The sequence below is a fragment of the Hippocampus bargibanti genome, linkage group LG14 (genome assembly GCF_051943395.1).
Source record: "Hippocampus bargibanti isolate YZ-2025 linkage group LG14, ASM5194339v1, whole genome shotgun sequence".
NCBI classification, from domain to species: Eukaryota; Metazoa; Chordata; class Actinopteri; order Syngnathiformes; family Syngnathidae; genus Hippocampus; species Hippocampus bargibanti.
The window spans coordinates 21,034,900-21,059,572 of record NC_142747.1 but is presented as its reverse complement, the minus strand read 5'-3'; the positions used below and the strand labels follow the sequence as shown (position 1 = coordinate 21,059,572).

At 41.1% G+C, this 24,673-nt stretch overlaps 3 protein-coding genes across 5 annotated transcripts; 1 reads left to right on the top strand and 2 right to left on the bottom strand.

The window, feature by feature from the left end:
• Positions 1-562: 562 nt before the first annotated feature.
• On the bottom strand, positions 563-6,707 carry serpine2 (serpin peptidase inhibitor, clade E (nexin, plasminogen activator inhibitor type 1), member 2). Of its 3 annotated transcripts, none has more exons than XM_089014149.1 (9): positions 6,465-6,707; positions 4,622-4,888; positions 4,310-4,537; positions 3,755-3,952; positions 3,104-3,302; positions 2,616-2,713; positions 1,868-1,954; positions 1,270-1,353; positions 563-1,027 (listed from the first exon to the last, which is right to left on the bottom strand). In XM_089014149.1, the coding sequence occupies exons 2-9, from the start codon at positions 4,881-4,883 to the stop codon at positions 990-992; spliced, it is 1,194 nt and encodes a 397-aa protein (XP_088870275.1). In that variant the 5' UTR covers positions 4,884-4,888; positions 6,465-6,707; the 3' UTR covers positions 563-989. The 3 variants fall into 3 exon arrangements, with proteins under 3 accessions (XP_088870275.1, XP_088870276.1, XP_088870274.1); XM_089014150.1 differs by having other exon boundaries at positions 6,469-6,707; XM_089014148.1 differs by having other exon boundaries at positions 6,473-6,707.
• Positions 6,708-7,082: 375 nt separating this feature from the next.
• Positions 7,083-13,103, bottom strand: prss59 (serine protease 59, putative). Its single transcript, XM_089014147.1, has 9 exons — positions 12,892-13,103; positions 12,440-12,621; positions 11,073-11,305; positions 10,244-10,379; positions 9,557-9,671; positions 8,544-8,745; positions 8,090-8,180; positions 7,803-8,005; positions 7,083-7,575 (listed from the first exon to the last, which is right to left on the bottom strand). The coding sequence occupies exons 1-9, from the start codon at positions 13,078-13,080 to the stop codon at positions 7,466-7,468; spliced, it is 1,461 nt and encodes a 486-aa protein (XP_088870273.1). The 5' UTR covers positions 13,081-13,103; the 3' UTR covers positions 7,083-7,465.
• A 514-nt stretch (positions 13,104-13,617) lies between these two features.
• psmd2 (proteasome 26S subunit ubiquitin receptor, non-ATPase 2) lies at positions 13,618-24,205 on the top strand. Its single transcript, XM_089013089.1, has 21 exons — positions 13,618-13,785; positions 14,158-14,214; positions 14,309-14,473; positions 15,252-15,373; positions 16,274-16,498; positions 16,580-16,738; positions 17,693-17,837; positions 18,213-18,273; positions 18,407-18,553; positions 18,828-18,934; positions 19,025-19,152; positions 19,229-19,316; positions 19,897-20,059; positions 20,227-20,328; positions 20,409-20,557; positions 20,633-20,716; positions 21,564-21,732; positions 22,413-22,507; positions 22,612-22,738; positions 23,193-23,311; positions 23,675-24,205. The coding sequence occupies exons 1-21, from the start codon at positions 13,663-13,665 to the stop codon at positions 23,855-23,857; spliced, it is 2,718 nt and encodes a 905-aa protein (XP_088869215.1). The 5' UTR covers positions 13,618-13,662; the 3' UTR covers positions 23,858-24,205.
• The last annotated feature ends 468 nt before the right edge of the window (positions 24,206-24,673 follow it).

Genomic DNA, 24,673 nt, shown 5'->3' with positions numbered 1-24,673 from the left:
GTGCTTTAAAGGTAAATTACCTGTCAACTTGTGCGTTTTTATACGGCGTGTAATTATATTCACGAACAAATTTAAACTGAACGGATGAGATCGAAGTCCGCCCGGCATTCAAAAGTATTCATGACAAGCTAATCGCACATGGCAGGCTCATTCTCATATGTAGAAGGGATTTATTAGTTACGAATGAGAAAACTTCAAAATACGAATAAAAAACAAGTCATACTTTAAGACCCTTGCCAGACTATTTGTCTTACTATTCTAGCAGAGTTACTTCCGGGTTGAGTGAACTAGCTATCGAGTTCGCTATCTATTTGCTAGCTAACTTTCTACCTATTTGAGTCTCTAGCTAACTATCTGCGAGTTATCTCTTGGGTAGCTAGCTAGCTAACTTTCTATCTTTTTGAGCTACTTCCGGGTTGAGTGAACGCTGGTGCACGTGGCTGCCGCTGCTCACCCACAGAAAAACTGATCCTGTGACTGTAAAGTGACCTTGAGAGTTTTGAAAGGCGCTTAAAAATCAAATGTATTATTATTTAAATTATTACAAGCCAGTGTGTTTGATGAGTTGGTGAATGGGTATTTATTGCTGCCAAAATGAAGTCTGAATTCCAACAGAAACGTTCTTTTGTGAAGGAAAACAATTTGATCGTACGACAGGCAACAACGCGCATTGACATCATTTACCAACTGGAGCGATAAGTATTGAAATGGACCAAATAAAACACAAATTAATACTCAACATTTTATGATACTCCAGAGTTAATAAAAATACACATAACAAATCCATAAAACAAATTAAATAGGTTAAAAAACACATAAAAGTTGCAGAAGAAAAAAAAAACCATCATGCATTTTTGTGAACGACTAACAAAGGCAAGTAGACATATCTACAGCTGAAATGTGTTCGTTTGTGTGCGGGCGAGAAAATTCCGATCATTCCACAATAATGATCGGAATTTGCGGGGGGGGGGGCACAGCGGACACTGGCTTCAAGGCTGGTTGATTTGACCCATAAAGAGGAGTGTACCTGGGGGAGATAAACCATATACATGAAATGTATTATTATTATCATCATTATTATCATCATCATTATCATCGTCATTATTATTATTATCATTGTTATCATCATTGTCATCCTTATTATTCTTCTTACTATTACTCTAAATATCCATGACTGGAAAAAATGAAAACGGTCGTAATCTGTATGATTGTCATACAATATTACTCCAGATATGACGATTCGGAAAAGAAGGAAAACCCAATGTGTACCTGTCGGGTTATGGCGAATGAGAAAGAGGAAAGGTCTGTCCACTGAAAGCCAAGGAGGAGACGACCGAGCCATCAAAATTGCAGCTGAAAGAAAGGGGGAAAAAAAGATGAAGAATTACCGTAATTTCCGGTGTGCAAGGTGTAACACAATATAAGACAAATGTCATGAGTGAATGATCAAGGAAGTCGCCATGATTTCAGAACATGAATTCATAGTAACTTTTATGACCATATTTTCCGGTGTATAAGGCGCAACAGAGCATAAGGCGGACCCCCAATGAATGGTGTCTTTTCAAACTTTTTTCCATATAGAAAGGCGCACCGGACAATCTTGTGAGTTTTGAAAGGCGCTTAGAAATAAAATAGATTATTATAATACATAATACATACAAAATATAATACATAATAGATAGCCAGCTACTAGCCGGCTATCTATTAGCTATATAGCTGGCTATCTGTTGGCTAGCTTTCTATCTATTTGAGTTACTTTCGGGTTTTGCGTTTTGAAGAAAATCAAGGCCTTTGGGTGCGCCTTATACACCGGAAAATATGGTAATATTCAATAGAGTATAATAATCAGTTTCAGCAAAACACGGACCGGTAGAAGCTGATGCTTTGGTTCCATCTTCATTCACCACAATTTTGGCTTTCTGGAGGGCTTTGGAGATGTAGACGGGCTCTGAACCTAAAAATGGCACACACAATTTTGATCAAGATAAATCTTGATGGAGATTGCTTTGTTATTAGATACATTTTCGAGTGAAGAGCATCACCAACGCTTATTGTACAGCGATACCTCGGTTTACGAACGCTTTAGCTCACAAACTTCTCGCCTCACGAATATTAAATTGGTGGGCATATAATCTTGGCTAACAAACTAGTTTTCGGCAGACAAACCAAACCGCACGGCACATAAAAAGGTCTATTTTGTGTACTTTCAAGGCTTATTTAGTAGAAAATTATGTTTTCTGGCAACGGATTATTCCCATTTTTAATGGTTTCTTATGGGAAATAAATGTTTGGCAGATAAACTTTTGGCCTTACACAAACTTTCTGGGAAGCAATTGTGTTCGTAAGCTGAGGTATCACTGTATGTGTTCATATTTTAAACCACTGGGTGGCGACAGTGCACTTAAACGTCATCTGTTAATGGAGAGTGGACTATTTGTTTTTTTTCACACTGAATCTCGAAACGGTTGACATTAGTCTGACAAACACACGGCAGGCAGTAAAACCGCCAACATTCCCTTCATATTTTCACGCTTTGCTCATGTCCAACTAAATCCACTTGTCCATAAAATACATCCTGTTCTATTTAGAAATGGATCGAGGCTACTTTGACTCACTCAGGTGCCTGAAGTCCGCTCTGCCTTGGTTGAACATGTCTGTAATACCCAACGCAGACAAGGGGGCCTTTAAATCCACCTCCAAATCCGCAGTAAACCTACAGATGTAAAATCCAAAACATTATTTCACATCTTAAATGAGTCTGTGTAAGCTCTCAGTCGTACAGGAATGGTCCATCGATGAAAAGGTTTCTTCAGCCGTCATCTGGACTACTTTGATGGTGTCGGACGCTTCGCTTCTTATCCAAGAAGCTTCGTCAGCAAACTAAAGTCTTACTGGTAGTTTCCGCATATATATATATATATATATATATATATATATATATATATATATATATATATATATATATACATATATATAGCTTGGATAAGAAGCGAAACATCTGACATCTTGAAAGAAGTACAGATGACGGCTGAAGAAACCTTTTTCATCCATCTTCAATGAGGCAAACCGGAAGTGTGGCAATGATGGATACGCCGCGTTTTACCTGGGAAGGAGAAGGTGCACCTTGCGCACATGCATGAGTTTTTCCCAACTGCGCACGGCGGCCGTGTCGATGTGTGGGATGATGTGGGAGAGCGGCACGTCGTCCTCGGCGGGGAGCACGATCAGCATGCTGGTCTTGTTGCCGTGATAGGGCAACTCGATCACCTTATACGTCACCCCCTGGGGAGTGGCGGCTTCGCCTGGTGAAGAAAATTCAAGGTACGCAATGCATGAAGTACCAGGAAAAAAAAAGATGTATATAAGCGGTTCATGAGACAAAATGTACACTGTAATATTTTGGTACTGTAGATGGAACAGAACATTTAATGTACTGATGTTACTAAAAGTACCATATTTTATAAAGTGCACCAAAAACGCGACCCTGCGCCTTGTACGTTTCTTGTTCCTCATCCAGTTATGAATATGATTCAAATAGTTCTGAAGAGGAAAGCATCAATGTTTGCAATCGATTCAAGAAGTCCTTTTGAGGCATCTGGACTCCAACGTAGCGTCCCAGAAAATGCCCAAGACTCCATGAGTGAATGGCTGACGAGGTCTCGGACTCAAGTCTGCAGTAGATTCAATCTAGTGTGATATTTTACGCACTACCAGAACTGTCATTTAGTTACAAAACAATGAAATCACAATGTACCAATGTTGAAGACAGACAGCTGGGACATCATCGGCACTTGAGATACTTTGCCATCGGCGCCGGTGAAGGGCCTCAACTTGGTGTTTTCAGGCCGGAAGCGATACTTCCACAAGCCTTTGAAGTAGATGGCGTTCATCACCACCAAACGAGACAGGGCAGAATCCAGCATATCTGCTTTGATCACGCTCGGGATGTGACCTGCGTGAAAGACAAAAAAAAAAAAAAAAATCAGCAGTATTACAAAGAGCGCCCGTGCGGAACTGTCGCGGCTCGGAATCGAAGCGGATTGACTATTTTAAGGCTTAATTGGTCGAAAATGATTTTTTACGGGGACCTGGAAACGGATTTTTCTTATTTTTAATGGTTTCCTATGGGAAATTAATGTTTGGAAGACATACTTTTCACCTTACACTCACTTTGTGGGAACCAATTAAGTCTGTAAGCTGAGGTATGACTGTATTTTGTTTTTCTACTTCTTCCTTTCCTCAATTTGCTGCTGCAAAATGTCAATATCTCCGCTGCGAGACTAATAAAGACCAATCCACCAAGACTGACCTTGAGTTTTGCTGTTGATCCAAGCATTGATCTTATTTGCGGCCTTTTGGGTGTCGGTGAAATCGACGCTCCTGCTCTCAGCCTGGAAGTTGGCTTTGTTGATGTCAATAAAGCTCTTTTGGATGGGGAAACCCTTTGGGTAGAACATGCCGTTGGCGATCAGAACGGCATCCGGGTTGGACTTGGCGGTCAAGCTCTTGTGTAGTTTCTTCAACATTCTGGAAGGTCCTGGAAGGCAAATCAAAGAAATGCAAAATGACTTCTTCGTTGTCACAACTTGACTGCGAACATCTTGCCGACTTGATTCCCAACCGTTTCTCTTGTATCGGAGAGCATTGAGGATTTGCCGGCGGCTTTCCCCGTGACCTCCTGGTAGCAACATGCTAAGGACAGAAGCCACTCCATGAGGTGAAAGGACCACATTGTCCAGAGGTTTTGAGCGGACCACTTGTTGAAAGACTTGAAGGCCAAAATCGGATCCCCGTTGGCCAGAAACCGCAACTTGGGAAACGACTCTTGGATGGTACGACAGAGTCACTAGTGCGTACAGAAGCAGCCCAACCAGGTTCTTCATTTTGACTTTCGGAAACACATCAAGTACAGTCAGAATCAGAATCATCTTTATTAGCCAAGTATGTAGAACACACAAGGAATTGATCTCCAGTAGAACACGGTGCACTAGTATCATCGTAAAAAAAAAAAGTTGCAAAGAGGCACTATACAGTTGTATTTGGGCTACTGTTTAGCTAGGTGTCAGAGATGTTCCATCGGACACTGTGGACAAAGGCTCGGACACAGAAAGATTGTCTTTTACTGCCGGCAAGGAACGTAGTCATTCATGACAGACGCCCAAATTCTGCAGCCCTCTGCCAAGCTATTTATTGAGAGTAAATGCAAATTTAAAGGACAACCGACACCATTTTTTTGTTTCCTAACTGACATCAGAAAAACGTTTTATATCATCGAAAATACCCAAAACACGCAGGATGATATTTTTAGTCAAATGAAAAACACCAACAAAAATGACTTAGTGTCCCAAAACTACTTCAAAATGACCTCGGAGATGTCCAGTTTCAGAAGGTCCCGCCCCCTTGTTCGTGACGTCACGACGTCTTGCCTTGCTCGAGAATCAAAACAATGGCTTCAAATTTGGAGAATAAGTTACGCATCCAGTTATGAATATGATTCAAATCGTTCTGAAGAGGAAAGCATAAATGTTTGCAATCGATTAAAGAAGTTCTTTCGTATCAATTCGAGCCGTCTGGACTTCAATGTAGCTCCCAGAAAATGCACAAGATGGCGCACAAGCTCCGTTGGAAATGGGCTGATTTGTCTGCTGAGAATTTGTGTCCACTTTTATGGTGTAACCGCAATTGGTAGTGTTGGTGCAACACACAACGATTCACCATCACATTATTTATGTCGTTTTCCTTCTAATTTCGCCATCAACACGAAGTTTTCAGAGCAAACAAAGTACCCAAAATGCATTGTGTGTCACTTTCTCTGTGAGGGGCGTTCCAAACGTGACGTCACGTCAGGCATCGTCATCAACTCGAATACAAGACTTCTTGAATATTCAGCGTGAGTCTTAAAATGTAAAATATAGCTAGATGCAGTGGAATCTTTGTAAAATACTGTTGAAATCTTCAGCGCTTTCGCGAAGCATTTGGGAGAATAAAGAGTCGAGATGGTCCTCTTGTTTAGATCATACAAGTCGGATATTTATTTGCCGCAGCACAGACGACAGCAGCCGCTGCGCTCATCGTCGTACGAGAAGTCCAACACATATAGATAGACTGACTCAGTATTACAGCGTTACATAAATTGAGGATACAATCTAAGTTTTTTAACAAATACACTCAGCAGAAGCCATTTGAAGTGATTTTACAAATTATGGACACAACTTGTCCGGGGTGTCGGTTGTCCTTTAATATCAGGTGTTAAAGCCACCAATTCCAACCACTTTTACACTGAAAATCGAAGCAAACATGCAACGAATCTCATCGATTCGACAGCACCGCTTCGCAGTTTTGAGTTTTATTTACGATGACAAATTTAACTCACATTGCTAAAACGCAATAAAAGTGAATCCTTCTTCATAGCGACGATAAACGGAGTTTAATCGAGTACCGTTTTGGAAAGTGACGGTACTTACTTACTTACTGTGACAACAGACGAATCGTCGTCTTGCTGCACTACAGGTGAAACTTTTGTCGCCAAAAATGTCGACGTCTCACGGTTGCCCCAAACAATTTTCTGCTTCACAAAAAGATGACGAGTGCATCTAAAATGACATATCACCAAGCGAACTGCAAAACGAAAGTGAGCAACGGTGTTGAAATTCAACGTATAAGGACTCAACTCCACCTCCGCACTGACTGGACACACCAAAGTGGAGGGTGTCATAAATACTGCACGTTAAAGCAGCAATTTCCGTTAATCTTTCAAAATAAATTACATCTTTCAAAGAAAAATCGTGCAAAGCTCTCCCCTGTAAAAACCATCGGCTTTTGGTGGACTATTAGAGGTGTACAGTATTTCATTTATTTTGCGAGTGTGTTATTTTTTTTTAACATGGCTCAAGGAAGTGACGGGCAATTGGCAGCAGTGGATTAAAAAAACGCAAATGACAAGTATGATTTTCTACGACAAATGTCATGTTTCCTGTGAAAACAATGTAAATAACTAAGATATGTCAATAAAACACCCTTTGTGGTGACAAAAAAAATGTTTTAATGGATTAGCGATACATTTGCGATCCCAGCTACACAATATCATGTCACCACAAAAAAAAAAAAAAAAAAAAAAAAAAAAAAAAAGGGTCTGGTCGGAAGTACAGGTGGTCGCAAGTACGGGTGGTCTAAGTGTGGGTCGTCGTAAGTCGAGTCGGTTGTAAGTTGGACGTTGCTTGTACATAACCTGGCATACTTGATAAGACCTAGAAATGAATGGTCAAGCAACACAAATATCATGGACAAGTGTTTGAAGCATAATACGTCCATATGACATCAAAAATAGCTTTAATCATCAGCTCAATGTTGTCGTACAGTTTCAATTATTAAATACGTGTATTTTTGTTTGCAAATATTGAATATATTTTCAAGCAGCGGTTAAAAAGTATGATTGGTGAACGGGCGCTTGGAAGATTGAAAGCATTTATTGCTTCAACCATTGTTGCAGATGTAAGAAGATTTGATCCCTGGCCAGGGTTAGCTGGAGGGGATCCTTGGAGGTGGACGGGTACATGTTAGCACAGTGGGCTGTTCCTGAAATACATATTTTTTCAAAAAGAAAACAAGAAAAAAAACACATATACACAATAAGAAATATGATAGTAGCAGGAAATAGCTATTTGCTATCGATTATCTAGTTGCTATCTGTTGTCCGTCTGTCTGGATGGCTATCTAGCTAGCTAGTTATTAGCTATTTGGCTGACTAGCTATTAGCTATCTGGCTGATTAGCTATTAGCCTATCTATTAGCTATCTACTCACCTTTGATGAAAACAGCCGGAAGGTCATCGGCCACGTCCCGAGTGATGCCAAGTGCATGCCAGGGGTCAATGGATCCATTGGGGAAAACGATTTTATCCGAGTGGATATCGTAGCTGCCGTAATACTCGTTGGTCTCAACCACGGAAGCCGCCAGTTGTTCAGGGGTGATATTGTACAAGTCCCCACACTGTTTCACGTGATACCTTGATGGAAATCGATTATGAAACATTGGAATCATAATCATAATAATGAAACGGAAGGGGGTTGAACATTTGACGTTGACTCACTCCAGAGGGAAGCCGTCAAAGGGCTGGTTCGGGGAATCGGTGCTTTGATAGAATCCAAATTCAGTGCAGGTTTGGTAGAGCCATTGCCTCCCTGGTGACACACAGTTATTATGATGATGATGATGATTATTATTATTATTATTATTACATCACTGCAAACTACATTGTTCCCAAGCGGTTCTAAAGGTGTACTTTATGTTTTCCTCAGTCAGCCATCTGCCTTTCGAGCTTTGGGAACGTTTCAGCATGACATCATTTGATCCGTGTCGTGACTTACTTCTCCGCAGCCGACAAAAACAAGCCAACTCACCAAAGACCCCAAAATAGAAAAAGTCACCAGAATTTGTTTATGCAGCAGTCAAAAAAAAAATGAAAGGATTCATTCTGGTTGTCCCAAAGCCGCATTTACAGCGGCGAAAAGCCTTTTTTTCCCCTGTGGACGAGTCATTCTCACCTCCGCCTGTGGCCGGCCCATCCCAGGATGTATTAGTCATGTCTCTCAGATTGTTGTTAAAGCTGACGTCCAGGCATTTCATTGAAAAGGTGTCCGTCATGAGGCGCGCCACGGCAGCGTATCGGGCATACGGCTCGCCGAGCGACGCGTCCGCCATGACGCCGCACAGCACCTTGATTGTGATGTTGGTGCCCACGACACCCTGGACAAAACAAAACAAACAGTCAAAGGTGAATACGTCTTTTGGCAGGAACTACGACCAGTAAGACTTTAGTTCGCTGAAGAAGCATCTTGGACAAGAAGCGAAACGTCCGACACCTTGAAAGAAGTCCAGATGACGGCTGAAGAAACCTTTTCATCGATGGACCACTCCTGTACGACTGAGAGCTTACACAGACCTTTACATCGATGTGTACTCAATGTTATATATACTGTATCCGCATGTACTCCTTTCAATGAGATTACCATTTCTAAATTTACTATCTACGTACAGTGACAAATTAGCATTAGCAAGTATGCGTAGACCAGTGGCGGGCCGTGCATGTCACTCCTAGGCCTTCAGTAGCTCCAAGTGTGGTGTGATATTACTACACGTCCACTAGAGGTTGCCATTGGCCAGGAAATAACTTGCGCCTTGAAGAAACTGAAGAAATATTGCGATACCTCGGATTACGAACCCCTTGGCTTACAAACTTTTTGGTTTACGAACGTTAATTTTAAATACAGTACAGTTTATTTCTTTCATTATAATACCATATCACATTTATTATACATCAAATAAGGTATATTTTGTATAGTTTTAAGGCTTAGAAAATTTGAAAGTTATGTTTTATGGGGATCTGGGAATGGATTATTCCCATTTTAATGGTTTCCTATGGGAAATTAATTTTTGGGATACACACTTTTCACCTTACACACTCTGTCTGGGAACCAATTAAGTTCGTAAGCCAAGGTATCACTGTATTTATATCGATACTATTGGCTTTAAACACGATGGGTCTCCGATTGCCTACCTCAAAGCCCCTGTTGTCTTCGTTATACTGGACTACATCCATAAAGTTACCAGCAAGTGTTTCCAGGAAGTAGGCAGAATCTGTCTTTGTTTTAATTTCTAGTTTGGAACACAAGCTGCGAGGGACGAAAAAAAAGGGAAGAAAAGTCAAAATCAGGACACGCTTAGAGTAACTACTAATATTTGTAGTTTCCCTACTAACAAATGCAGTCAATTAGACAGAAAAAAAATACAAGATAAGATAAATCTAACTAGCTAGCTGGCTACCTATCTAGCTAGCTTGCTAGCTAATTTGCTATCTATTCGCTATCTAACTAGCGAGCTAGCTATCTATTAGTTATCCACTAGCTAGCTAGCTAACTTTCTATCTATTTGAGTTATTCTGGGTTGAGTGAACGCTGGCGCATGTGGCTGCCGCTGCTCACCTGCTGAAAAACTGATCCTGTGACTGTAAAGTAACATTGACAGTTTTGAAAGGCGTTTAGAAATTAAATTTATTATTATTATTACTATTACTACTACTATTACTACGACTATCACTACTACTACTACTACTACTACTACTACTACTATTGCTATGTATCTCATGTTTGAGATAAAGCGATGCACACCAGTCAAACTGCATCATCTGAAAAATTCTATTAAGGAAACCATAAATAAAGTACTTCAAAGAGTATATGAAGTATACTTGAAGTCTTTGGTGATGTTGTCATAGTTTGCAGGGTCACCGAGTTTCTCTATGAGGTTATCCGAAGCCTTTTTTACCAGCAGAGGACAGTCAGTATTTTCTGAAGCCAGTGAGCGCCCCACAACCTCCAAGTACTCTGGTTCAAACATGGACACAAACAGAGGTGGGAATTAAAAAAAAAATACATTAAAGGACAACCGACGCCTCCGACTAAGTTGTGTCCATAATTTGTCAAATCGCTTCAAATGACTTCTACTGAGCGTATTTGACAAAGATTCCACCGCATATTGCGACATTTTACGTTTTAAGACTCGCGCTGAATATTCAGGAAGTCTTATATTCGAGTTGATGACGATTCCTGACGTGACGTCACGGAAGGAACGCCCCTGACCAAGAAAGCGACACACAATGCATTTTGGGTACTTTGTTTGGTCTGAAAACATCGTGTTGATGGCAAAATTAGAAGGAAAACACATACATAAATAACGCGATGGTGAATGGTTGTGTGTTGCACCAAGACTACTATTTGATACTAGTTGACACAAATTGCCAGCGGACAAATCAGCCCATTTCCAACGGAGCTTGGGCGCCATCTTCTGCATTTTCTGGGACGCTACATTGGAGTCCAGACGCCTCAAAATGATACGGAAGGACTTTTTTCACCGATTGCAAACTTTTATGCTTTCTTCTTCAGAATTATTTGAATCATCTTCATAACTGGATGAGTAACAAGAAAGTATCTTCTCCCAATCTGAACTCTCTGAAGCCATTATTTTGATTCAGAAAGCCAGAAAATAAACATTTTGATTGACATAATGTCGCATTCTACCTGGAAAATTGACCGTGGCGTGAAGTGGTGCACTAGTGGCCACAGAGGCATCCACTAGATGAGGATACTTGAGCCTGAACCACGTGGCTAAAGACCCCGGGTACGACCCCCCGAAGGCCACCCACTTGCGGTTGACCAGTCCTTGAGTCTCAGCCATCACGGTCCGAAAGTGGGCCAGGTCAGCCAAAGCCTGGCGGCTACTGAGGAAGCGCAAGTTCTCCGTGCTCAGGTCACTAAATAGAAAGAACAATCACTTTCTACATGCATCACAATGTAAGATTTTAAGGACAACCGACGCCTCAGCACAGGTTGCGTCCATAATTTGTAAAATGACTTCAAATGACTTCTACTGAGTGCATTTTACAAAGATTCCACCGCATATAGCTACATTTTACTTGCCGAGAAGATATCCTGTGAGTGTAAAGTGTCCTTGAGAGTTTTGAAAGGCGCTTATGAAATGAAATTTATTATTATTATTATTATTAAGACTCACGCTCAATATTCAGGAAGTCTTGTTTTCGAGTTGGTGACGGTTCCTGACGTGACGTCACGTCAGGAACGCCCCTACACAATGCATTTTGGGTACTTTGTTTGGTCTGAAAACATCGTGTCGATGGCGAAATTAGAACGAAAACACATAAATAACACGATAGTGAATCGTTGCGTGGTGCACCAAGACTACTATTTGATACTAGTTGACACAAATTCCCAGCAGACAAATCAACCCATTTCCAACAGAGCTTGGGCGACATCTTGTGCATTTTCGGGGCGCTACATTGGAGTCCAAAATTGATATGGAAGGACTTCTTGAATCGATTGCAAACATTTATGCTTTCCTCTTCAGAACTATTTGAATCATATTCATAACTGGATGAGTAACAAGAAAGCATCTTCTCCCAATTTGAAGCCATTGTTTGGATTCTAGAGCAAGACAAGACGTATTGGCCTGACGTCACGAACAAGGGGACGTGACCTTCTGAAACTCGCCATCTCCGAGGTCACTTTGAAGTAGTTTTGGGACACTTGAAGTCATTTTTATTGGTGTTTTGCATTTGACTAAAAATATCAGCCTGCGTGTTTTTGGCTATTTTAGATGCTATAAAACGTTTTTCTGATGTCAGTTAGGAAACAAAAAAATGCTGTCGGTTGTCCTTTCACTGAACAAGAAAGGCAAGCGATGTCTTAATTTGAGTCATGGGTGACATCTTGTGGCGTGTTAGCTACATTGGATCCGTATTGTAAACCTGCCTCGGGTTTGCAGTCCACATACGTATTATGCAGATTATTTTGTGGTTTTGAACTGTAATTATTATGCCTCTCAATTATTTTGGGAGAGCTTCACATTGATTTCCAATGAAAATACGTACTCTGTTGGGTGACTTTTTCCATAGAAGCGATGTTCTAACATGAAGCAAATGGCTCCCAGTTTCTTTGCATAAGTGAGCCAGGTACCATGTTGCATCCACGCTGGATTGGCTGGACCCTCTCCGCCGATCATAAGAAACACCGGACCACCCATCTTGTAGAAGGTATTATTGACAAAATACCTCTGACACGGAAAAGCAAGGCGCTTTGTTACAGTTTCAGCTGTTGTTAAAGCGCTATATCAATCAATATGTACAGTATTGTATTGTATTGTATTGTATTTTATGAGATAACAGTCTGTCTACTAAAATAAAACTAAACTTCCTACTTTGCATTTGCACACGTCAGAATTAATTATTCACAATCATTTACGACAACTGTACAATTTACAAATGGGTAATGAATAGAATTAAGCGTAAAAAGTGTAACATAATCCGAATACTGTCCTGTATACCTGCTTCCACACTCTGCCGTCAGCTCCATTGAAGTGATCGAGTTTTTGAATGAACCATTGATCGTCGGACACGGGTCCCTGCCAATCATAAAATCTACCAAAACCTTTAAGGCGTCCCTCTCCAACTACAAAGAGAGCAACCAGAAAAGAAAATGTAGCAATATTAAATCTAGCGGTCCGCAAAACCATGTTGACACGAGCAGGAAGGCTGTTCATGTGACTGACAATATGGGGTCATGTGATCTCTTCGACAACTTCCAAACGTTTTATGAACGTGGGAGGATACAAAATCTTTACATAAAAATACGAAATAGACATTTCATTTTATGAATGGTGGTGCTATGAAGTTTCTGTAGGATAAATCCTTAAGTCTGAGCAACGGCATAAAAACTGTATCTATTCAGTTTTAAATTGGAGCATTTTCAAACATTTTCGGACAAACGATGCAAATAAAACCAAAATAACTTGACATAACCGGTTAAACCAAACTTAAAGACTGTATCGAGAAATATTTTTTAAAATATTACTGTACTTTGAAGCATAAATGGTTGTATTTTCATGAACGGGATACTTCCGAGCTTAAGCGTTGGCGTCGAAAGCGAATTTTACGGTTGTACTTGAAATGCGCACGGCAAACTGTAGTATATCGCCCTACCAGAAGGGGCGGTAAAGAAAAAACGTCCTGCAATTTCTGTACGGAAAAGAAAAAACAACACTTCCGTTTTCCGGTTGCTCTTTCAATCGGCAGAACATTTTCGGAAATTTGCAAACATGGAGGAGTCCAAAAACAAAGACAAGAAGCAGGCTGAAAAATCCGATGGAAATGAGAAGAACAAGGAGAAAGACTCGCAACCTTCGGGAAAGGACAAAGAGAAAAAAGAGGAGCAAGAATTGGTGAATATTGCATAGTGATTGTTAAGCCGCCTTATTTTGCCTTGTCACTGCCACTTTGACAACATGGCCCAGCAGGCCTCAGTGACTGTCATTCTAAATGCACATGCATAAATAATACATATGTTGCTATTATTTGCCATGCTTTAAAGTTTGATCGTAACGTTTATCTTGGGCGCTATATCGTTGCGCAGACAAAGCCAGGATTTGTCTTCTGTCGCTGACACTTGCTAGCCGATAAGCTAATTTTAGCATATCATGCTAGCGGTAACCTTACACAGTGATGCAATTTCACGATATGTGTACCACTTATAATTTACAATACCAAAAACATATTTATTGACTTAATTAATGCTGTCTTTGTTTTTGTTTTAGTCAGAAGAAGATAAGCAGTTGCAAGAAGATTTGGAGATGATGGTGGAGCGACTGGGGGTAACTAGTTAATCATTTGAATACTCGAATATTATAAAAAAAAATTGAATAAGACTGGACTTGACCCGTATTTATTGTGTACTTTTCTTTGCAGGAGAAGAACACAGCACTGTACCGTCCAGCTTTGGAAGAACTACGGAGGCAGATTCGCTCTTCAACCACTTCCATGACATCAGTTCCCAAGCCTCTCAAATTTTTGCGGCCACATTACGGCAAGCTTAAAGAGATCTATGAAGTCATGGCTCCTGGAGAAAACAAGGTATGGTAAAAATGCCTTATTTTGTCATTTGTTGCATATAAAAACATGCATGAATGAATACTTTAAAGGACAAACGACGCCCCCGGACAAGTTGTATCCATAATTTGTAAAATCACGTGAGATTACTTCTACTGAGCGTATTTGACAAATATTCCACCGCATATTGCTATATTTTACCTTTTAAGACTCGTGCTGAATATTCAGGAAGTCTTGCGTTTGAGTTGGTGACGATTCCTGACGTGACATCACGTCCAATAAAGCGACACACAATGCATTTTGAGTACTTTGTTTGGTCTGAAAACTTCACGTTGATGGCGAAATTAGAAGGAAAACGCATAAATAACGCGATGGTGAATGTGTTGCACCAAGACTACTATTTGATAGTAGTTGACACAAATTCCCAGCAGACAAATCAGCCCATTTCCAACGGAGCTTGGGCGGCATCTTGTGCATTTTCTGGGAGCGTCCCAGATTGGCGTCGTGACGGCTCGAATTGATCCGGGAGGACTTCTTGAATCGATTGCAAACATTTATGCTTTCCCCTTCAGAGCTATTTGAATTATATTCATAACTGGATGAGTCACAAGAAAGCATTTTCTCCCAATCTGAAGTCATTGTTTTGATTCTGGAGCAAGGCGAGACGTCTATAAAACGTTTTTCTGATGTCAGTTAGGAAACAAAAAAAATGCTGTCAGTTGTCCTTTAAATGTTATGATTCAACAAATGTTTATGGGCCAATGGAATTGATTTTGAATTGCTCATACTATTATCTTTGCAGCGATTTTGTGCAGATGTAGTATCTGTCCTGGCCATGACGATGAGTGGGGAGAGGGAGTGTCTGAAGTATCGCCTGCTGGGCTCCCAGGAAGAGTTGGCTTCCTGGGGACACGAATATGTTCGGTAATTAGTTCTGAATAAAAAATAATATAGTCATTTTTCTAATTGGCTTTCTACGGAAGAGCATTAGGGCCAGGTTGAATGTCGGAGATGTTCGATCGGACACTGTGGACAAAGGCTGGAACCCAGAAAGATTGTCTTTACTGCCGGCAGGAAAAGTAGCCATACATGACAGACGCCTGAATTCTGCAGAACCCAGAAAGATTGTCTTTACTGCCGGCAGGAAAAGTAGCCATACATGACAGACGCCTGAATTCTGCAGAACCCAGAAAGATTGTCTTTACTGCCGGCAGGAAAAGTAGCCATACATGACAGACGCCTGAATTCTGCAGCCCTCTGCCAAGCTATTTATTGAGAGCACGTGCAAATGTATAATTCAATGTTAATAAATTTATAATACCACGCCCCTGGAACGTTCTGAGCGCGAACAGCTGTCAGCAATAAAACATTGTCTTTTCCATGAACTGATACATTTGTAACCTGGCTCATGAGCTCTTCCTGTGAAGGAATTTCAAGTCGTAAATAAGGAGTTTCCCAAGTCCTAAATTCTGTCCAAGGCCAGATCTCCTAGATCAGTGGTCCCCAACCTTTTTTTGCGCCACAGACCGGTTTAAAGTCAGACTATATATAGTATTTTCACAGACCGGCGGCCCAGGGGTTGGGGATCTCTGACCGAGATAGCTCTATAGCTAATAGCTAGCTAGATAGTTAGCCAGTAGATAGCTAATAGATAGCTAGCCACTTAGATAGCTTTTTAACGTTCAAATCTAGCAGATTTGTGTGACTTTTTTCTCAAAATAATACCCCATCTCAAACAATATATGTCTTTCAACCTGGCCCGAATGCTCTTCTTTAGCTTTCAAGTGAAGATAACATGCTGAAAAAAAGCGACAACGTTCACAGGCACCTGGCTGGCGAGGTGGCTAAAGAGTGGCAGGAGGTAGAGGAGAATGATAAAAGCCAGCAGGAGACGTTGCTGAAGCTGGTGCAGGAAATTGTACCTTACAACATGGCACACAACGCTGAACACGAAGCCTGTGACCTGTTGATGGAAATTGAGAGGCTGGACATGCTCGAGGACTACATTGATGAGAATGCTTACGGCAAGGTTTGCCTCTACCTCACAAGGTATCTTCATTTTGGATGTTTTTTTGTTTGTAATTAGGTCCTCCAAAAGTATTTGACACTTTGACTTCCACTGTTCCACAGTTGTGTGAGCTACGTTCCGGAACCTGAAAACTCCGCATTGCTACGCTGCGGCTTGAAGATCTTTCGAAAATTCAACCGCTATCCAGAGGCTCTTCGATTAGCCCTGATGCTCAATGACGTGGAGCTCGTCGAAAACATCTTCACTTCTTGCAAAGACATGTGAGGACGTTATACAGTGATACCTCGGCTTACCAACGCTTTAGCTAACGACTTTTCGCCTTACGAACGAGAATATCATCTTGGCATACGAACTACTTTTCGGGAAGCGCCACAATGAGTAATGTGTCGTATGCGAACGAGCCGGTTCTTGGAGCTCCTAAAATGGCAGCCGGCTTTTTTTCCCCCCTCTATTTCTCACCCCCAGTCTTCGGTTAAAGCCGCACGTGATTGGTCAAGATCCGTGGTAGAGGAGGGAGGGGACACAGAAACAGAAACACACACGTACGCACACACACACACAAAAGGGAGACGACAGAGCTTGAAACAAAAAAAGTGAAACAAAAAACAAAAGTGAAATGGACTGTGAAATTTGGACTTGTTTCAACTTTATTGATAGTTCAAAGGCAAAGTGTAGACTGCAAGGTTAAAATATCCCATCAATCAGGCTCCACAAATAACCCGCACAAGCCATCTGTACAATTTGAAGAGAAAAAACAAGCAAGCGAACCAGCTATTAATGAAGTTTCTAGTGTGTCCGCCTGCATCTGTTGCAATATCTCTAAGATGTACAACCCGGGCTCCAAAAAGACACTTTATGCAAAAAGCTATCCATTCCATCAAGCCACCAACGACCATCACTAAGGTCAATAAAACGATGTTATTATACAGTACAGTTAATTTCTTTAATTACAATACCATAGCACATTTATTATACGTAAAATAAGGTATATTGTGTCTAGTTTTAATGCTTATTTAGTTGAAAATTATGTTTTATGGGGACCTGTGAACGGATTATTCTCATTTTAATGGTTTCCTATGGGGAATGAATTTTTGGAATACACCCTTTTCGCCAAGGTATCGCCTTCTCTTAATATGAACACACATTACATTTGGTCATTGTTGGCAACAGATAAGTGTATTATTTTCACTAACGCCGCTGAATTTTCCCTGAAGAGTTATTCAGAAGCAGATGTCCTTCATGCTTGGTCGCCACGGCATGTTCTTGGAGCTTAATGAAGATGTCGAAGATTACGAGGACCTGACAGAGATCATGTCCAATGTGCAGCTCAACAGCAATTTTTTATCGTTGGCCAGGGAGGTAAGAAAAGAATGCAAAATGACATCATTTCCAAAGGGGACTGTTAAAGGACATCTGGACTCCAATGTAGCGCCCAGAAAATGCACAAGATGGCGCACAAGCTCCATTAGATATGGGCTGATTTGACAACTAGTATCAAATAGTAGTCTTGGTGCAACACACAATGATTCACCGTCGCGTTATTTATGTCGTTTTCCTTCTAATTTCGCCATCAACACGGTGTTTTCAAAATGCATTGTGTGTCGCTTTCTCGGTCAAGGAACATTCCCTCCCCCCGTGATGTCACTTCCGGCATCGTCATCAACTTGAAAACAATACTTCCTGAATATTCAGCGCTATATTATTTAATCAAAAATCTTATCCTGACCTCCACAGTTGGACATCATGGAACCCAAAGTCCCAGATGACATCTATAAAACACACCTGGAAAATAATAGTAAGTTTAAAAATAAACCTGCAAAGTCAGATATTGGATTTGTGAAGCTTGATTACTTTAACTGGATTTATCAAGTGTTTGTGTTTTTTTTGGTACTACACGTCAAATGAATGTTCTTTTTCCTGCGCTCGAGGGTTTGGAGGTAGCGGCTCCCAGGTGGACTCAGCCCGTATGAACCTGGCGTCTTCCTTTGTGAACGGCTTTGTTAACGCCGCCTTTGGACAGGATAAACTTTTAACAGATGACGGCAACAAATGGTTGTACAAGAACAAGGATCACGGTACTGAAAACTGACTTGTGTGTCTGTGTGTGTGTGTGTGTGTGTGTGTGTGTGTGTGTGTGTGTGTGTGTGTGTGTGTGTGTGTGTGTGTGTGTGTGTGACATGCTGGCTGGCCAAAATTGTAATACGCGTTACGGGGCGTAGAATTAAAAAAAAAGGGGGTCGAACGGTTGTGGTAGTATGTACGGGAGGGCGTAACTCGGATGTTACCTGTATTAATAACAACAACCTTTTTTTTTCTGATCATATCTGTGTGTGATTTGACATTTTCAAGGCATGTTGAGCGCTGCGGCGTCACTTGGGATGATCTTGCTGTGGGACGTGGATGGCGGCCTGACCCAAATTGATAAATACCTTTACTCATCGGAGGATTACATTAAGGTCGACTACATAACAAGTATTTGTATTAGTATTTTTCTGATCAATTCAAGATCAATTGTTCATCTTTTTTGTCATCATCTTCTTATATAGTCCGGTGCTCTCCTTGCATGCGGCATCGTCAACTCGGGCGTGAGGAACGAATGTGATCCGGCCTTGGCCCTGCTGTCAGACTACGTCCTCCACAACAGTAATACCATGAGGATAGGTGCCATTTTCGGGTCAGGATAAGTAACCAAAATAAACGGTTGCTGTAAACGTTCAATACATGCTAAATGTTAGCATTTTCCTTTACAGATTGGGTTTAGCCTATGCTGGCTCCAATCGAGAAGATGTCCTGTCATTGCTTCTGCCTGTCATGGGAGACTCCAAATCCAGCATGGAGGTGCGTTTTATCGGATGATTTTTTTTCTTCGCATCCGAGTTACAACCACCCATACTTACAACCGCCAGACCCTTTCTGTTTAATCTATGCTTGGCAACGCGACGCGCAAGCATCCGTCAACGCCTACTACAATTTTGGCCAGCCAGCATGTCACACACTCGCACAGCAATCTACTGCGTGACTACACTCAATACAGTAGTTATACAGTGCTCCTGTAGTACTGTACACTGCTTTTTTCCTTCGGCGTCCGCCTGAGGCCGAGCGTCTGTGTACCGTAAACAGTTTTGTATACATTACAGGTACAGTAATAAAAATCGATAATACGAAATATAAATTGATAAAAATGACACTAAAAGTGATCAAATTTATCAATGAACTGTAACAGTTTGGTATATAATAGTATTCGATAGAAAACGTTGCTTATAAACAACAGATTGACATGGTATACTATCCTGTCGCGTCAACGTCACGTCAGCCATTTTGAATGGCTTTCGACTTACGACCGTTTTGTGGGACCGGAACCCGGTCGTAACTCGGATGTTAGCTCCATTATCATTTATTGGTTTGATTTTCCTTTCAGGTGGTTGGTGTGACAGCATTGGCCTGCGGTATGATCGCTGTGGGGTCATGTAACGGTGACGTGACCTCCACCATCGTGCAGACCATCATGGAGAAGAACGAACAGGAGCTGAAAGACACATATGCTCGCTGGCTCCCTCTCGGGTTAGGACTCAACCACTTGGGTACGAATACGTCCACGATTTAACTTCGAAAACGTTACTTGCACGTTTAAAACTTTGATCGTGAAACCATTTTTTTTATGGTCTTGACAAATCTTAAGAGATGAGTACAAATCGAAGCAAAGTCTTCTCCATTTTGATTCTTCTTTCTTGTCGCGATTCCAACGTAGGAAAAGGAGAGGCCATCGAGACCACATTGGCAGCCCTCCAAGTTGTTCCTGAACCTTTCCGCAGTTTTGCCAACACGTTAGTGGATATCTGTGCTTATGCGGGTACGTTTTTTTATTGACCATTTTCCCCCTTCTATTTGCATATGCAAATAGCCCATTGAGAGAATGTTCTTGTGTTGTAGGTTCGGGCAATGTTTTGAAGGTGCAGCAACTCCTCCACATCTGCAGTGAGCACTATGAGGCCAAGGAGAAGGAAAAAGAAGAGGACAAGGAGAAAAAAGACAAAAAAGATAAAGATAAGAAAGAAACAGCTGACATGGGCTCTCACCAGGTAAATGGCGGAAATATTTTTTTTCCAAAGGTGATGGATGAGATACGTATATGATTAATTTCTTTTTGATCCTAGGGAGTGGCTGTTCTTGGTATTGCGCTCATTGCTATGGGGGAGGAGATCGGCTCTGAAATGGCCTTGAGGACATTTGGACATCTGGTGAGTACTTTGCATTTTTGACTTTTTGTTGCTTTCTCCAACAACGGAAAAGTCTTATTTACACCCAAAATGTATGCATCATTGTATTTTATTTGTTAGTGTATTATTAGTGTATTATATCTGTTTTTTCCTCTATGCTTGTCTGTCCGTGACTGTAAAGTGTCCTTGAGAGTTTTGAAAGGTGCTTGAAAATAAAATGTATTATTATTATTATTATTATTATTATTATTATTACTGTTATTATTATTAATTTATTTTATATTTTATTATTATTTTTGTTATTATTGTTGTTATTGTTAGTATTATTTTATTTATTATTATTATTATTATTATTATTATTATTATTATTAGCTATCTATTAGCTATCTAGCTGGCTAGCTATCTATTAGTTATCTATTAGCTAGCTAACTTTCTATCTTAATTGAATTATTCAGCTATCTAGCTAGCTATCTATTAGCTAGCAAGCTAACTTTCTATCTGAGTTATTCCGCGTTGAGTGAACGCTGGTTGCCGCTGCAAAACTTCATCTTGCGACTGTAAAGTGACCTTGAGAGTTTTGAAAGGCGCTTAGAAATGAAATGTATTATTATTGCTAATATAATTACATATTGGTTTATATAGCGCTTTGACAATAGCTGAAGCTGGAACAAAGCGCTAACATGGAAAGCATGGAAATGCTGCCCGCTTGTGGAAAGTAAAAAAAAAACAACAACCTAGCCAGAGGTATGGCCAGAGCTTTATCGGCACCCCAGCAAGAAAAACCAAAACCTGAACTACATTTAATGTAAGCGCTTTCAAAACTCCAAAAAGTTTTGAAAACGTTTCGTGCTATTTTTTTCCAAATCAGCTACGTTATGGTGAGCCCACTCTGAGGCGAGCGGTCCCTCTAGCCCTGGCTCTCATCTCGGTGTCCAACCCCCGTTTGAACATCTTGGACACCCTCAGCAAGTTTTCCCACGACGCTGACCCTGAGGTTTCGCACAACTCCATCTTCGCCATGGGCATGGTGGGCAGTGGTGAGTGGAGAGATACTACATATATACAGTACACATATATACAGTATACATATATGCACATACTACATATATACAGATGGACCCAACCATTACATTCACATTGGTTTAAAAATATTCCAAGTTAGTTTTTTTTTTACTCATTGATCAGATGATTGGATTGGATGTAACTTTATTCGTCTCGCAATGGAGAAATTGACATTTCACAGCAGCAAAGGTATGAAAGGAGGAGGAAAGAAAAGAAAGAAGTAGAAAAACAAAATACAGGAGCTGCTGGAAAGGCAGCCACTCTCGCGGCGCCATGTTGAAGTTTTTTTTTAATTAAATAAATAATATGACAACACAAAGACACAGTCATTCATTCTTCAGCACTTGCTGTACCCTCTTTGTGACATGAAGCAGTTCTAAATGAAAAAGGAGAGGATCAAAGCGTCCTTTTGACCAGTGGATCCGGACAATCATGGTGAAATGTGCACGTCTGCCCCAAGCTAAATGTTGAAAGCAAACACAAAGCTGTGGCATCCAAAAGAAACGGTGTTACATTGCCTGCCCCCACGTAAATCCGCTTCAATTCCAAGCCGTGACCTTTGCACATTTCTCCCAAATCAAAAACTGTGCTGGCATATTTGTGCTGCCGAAAAGGCAGAGTTTGTTTGTTTGTTTGTAACTGCCATCTTTTCCAGGAACAAATAATGCCCGCTTGGCTGCGATGCTCCGGCAGTTGGCACAGTATCACGCCAAAGACCCAAACAATCTTTTCATGGTTCGGCTTGCCCAGGTCTGTGTTTTTAACGCAACAAAGCAACATTTTGTGGGTGTTTTTTTTTTTTTCCATGACCCACAAAACAAATGGACTTTTTTTGCTATTTGCGCCTCCGACAGGGTCTTACACATTTGGGGAAAGGCACACTGACACTGTGTCCCTACCATAGCGACAGACAACTCATGAGTCAGGTCGCCGTGGCTGGGCTGCTCACAGCGCTCGTCTCTTTCCTCGATGTCAAAAACAGTGAGTTCACATTGACTTTTGCTCTTTGCTTTCACACACACACACACACACACACACACTTAAAGGACAAGCGACACCTTTTTTGTTGTTGTCAGTTGTCCTTTAAGTGACCTTGAGAGTTTTGAAAAGTTCTTAGAAGTGGAATGTATTATTATTATTATTAGCTAGCTAGCTAGCTATTTGTTATCCATTAGCTAGCTAACTTTCTATCTATTTGAATTATTCAGCTATCTAGCTAGCTATCTATTAGTTATTTATTAACTAGCAGGCTAACTTTCTATCTATTTTAGTTATTCCGGGTTGAGTGAACGCTGGTTGCCGCGGCGCACCCACCGCAAAACTTATCTTGTGACTGTAAAGTGACCTTGAGAGTTTTGAAAGGCGCTTAGAAATGAAATGTATTATTATTATTATATTGATCATCAAATTGGCCTTGAAATTGTGTGACTTGCAGTCATCCTGGGGAAGTCTCATTACATCCTTTACGGCCTGGTAGCAGCCATGCAGCCTCGTATGCTCGTCACCTTTGACGAGGAACTCCGACCGCTGCCTGTTTCTGTCCGAGTTGGTCAGGTAAGTTCTGGTACAGACAAATGTCAGGAGTGAACGGTCAACGAAGTCGCCATGATTTCATAACATGAACTTTTATGACAGAGTATAAGGCACACCCCTAATGAATGGAAGACAGGATAGTCTTACTGGTAGTATCGGCCCTATATATATGATGGCTGATGTACTTCATCGATCTACCGCAGCAAAATTGAAATTGGGGATGAAAAGATAAAAACCAAAATATTGCACGCATGCGTAATAGAACTGAAATGACGGCTTTTTTTGGGTGCGCCTTATACGGCGAAAATGAGCGTAATTTTTGTCCCACAATGGACACAAAGCAGGCAGGACACATGACGGACGTTTTGATGCCATCTCCTCTAGGCTGTGGATGTTGTGGGCCAAGCAGGCAAACCCAAGGCCATCACGGGGTTCCAGACCCACACAACACCGGTTCTGCTGGCGCACGGCGAGAGAGCCGAGTTGGCCACCGAGGAGTACTTGCCTGTCACGCCCATCCTGGAGGGATTTGTCATTCTGCGTAAAAACCCCAACTATGAAACTTAAGACTGTCTGTCGAGTATCTCCAGCTTGGTTGTGTTTCAAGGCTGATCCTCTTCCTCACTTGCTGGAAAGAACTAGGGTGCCATGCCAATGACTGGGAATTGGACTGCTTTGACGAGGGAGATGTTCACTTGGACCACAATATTTGGACCTGGCTTCCATTGAAACATCTTGACCATCCATCTTCTGTACATCTTGATTAGCCTTTTGAGAGCAACCAATGTTTTCTTCCCATTCTTTACATCCATCAAATAATTCAACTGTCCATTTCTTTTGACGCGCTTGTTTTTGTTACAGTACTCTATGTGCTTTGTTCGGAAGATAAAACGAGGATCCGCATTGTAACATGAACATTGGTACGTTGTTATTTGCGTCGACACATTTTCCAATCCTCATAAGGATCTTTGGGCTATTGCACATGTTTATGGGATGTAAGCAAGGTGCGCCCTAAACTGCCATTCACAAAAAAGAAAGCCGGAGTATGCAGAGAAAAACCGCACAAGGGGTGTAGATACAGTAAAGTCTCGTTATATTGATATCGGTTATATCGATAGTACTGCTTATTACGATATTTTTTCCGACTCCCGAGAATATCGATATAACGAGACTTTACTGTATATACATACACACACAGACAAGTTTAATAACCTGGCATTGAAGGGACACCTGAGGTCACAGGGAAGAGTAAAGCCGAGATCTGCTGGAAAAGGCACAACTAAAAAGTGAACAAAATCACTTTGTGTGGACACCATTTTGAAGAAAAAAAAGGATAGAAAAGCGCCCTCCTCCCCATTTTGCATTTGGCTCGAAAGAAGCTGG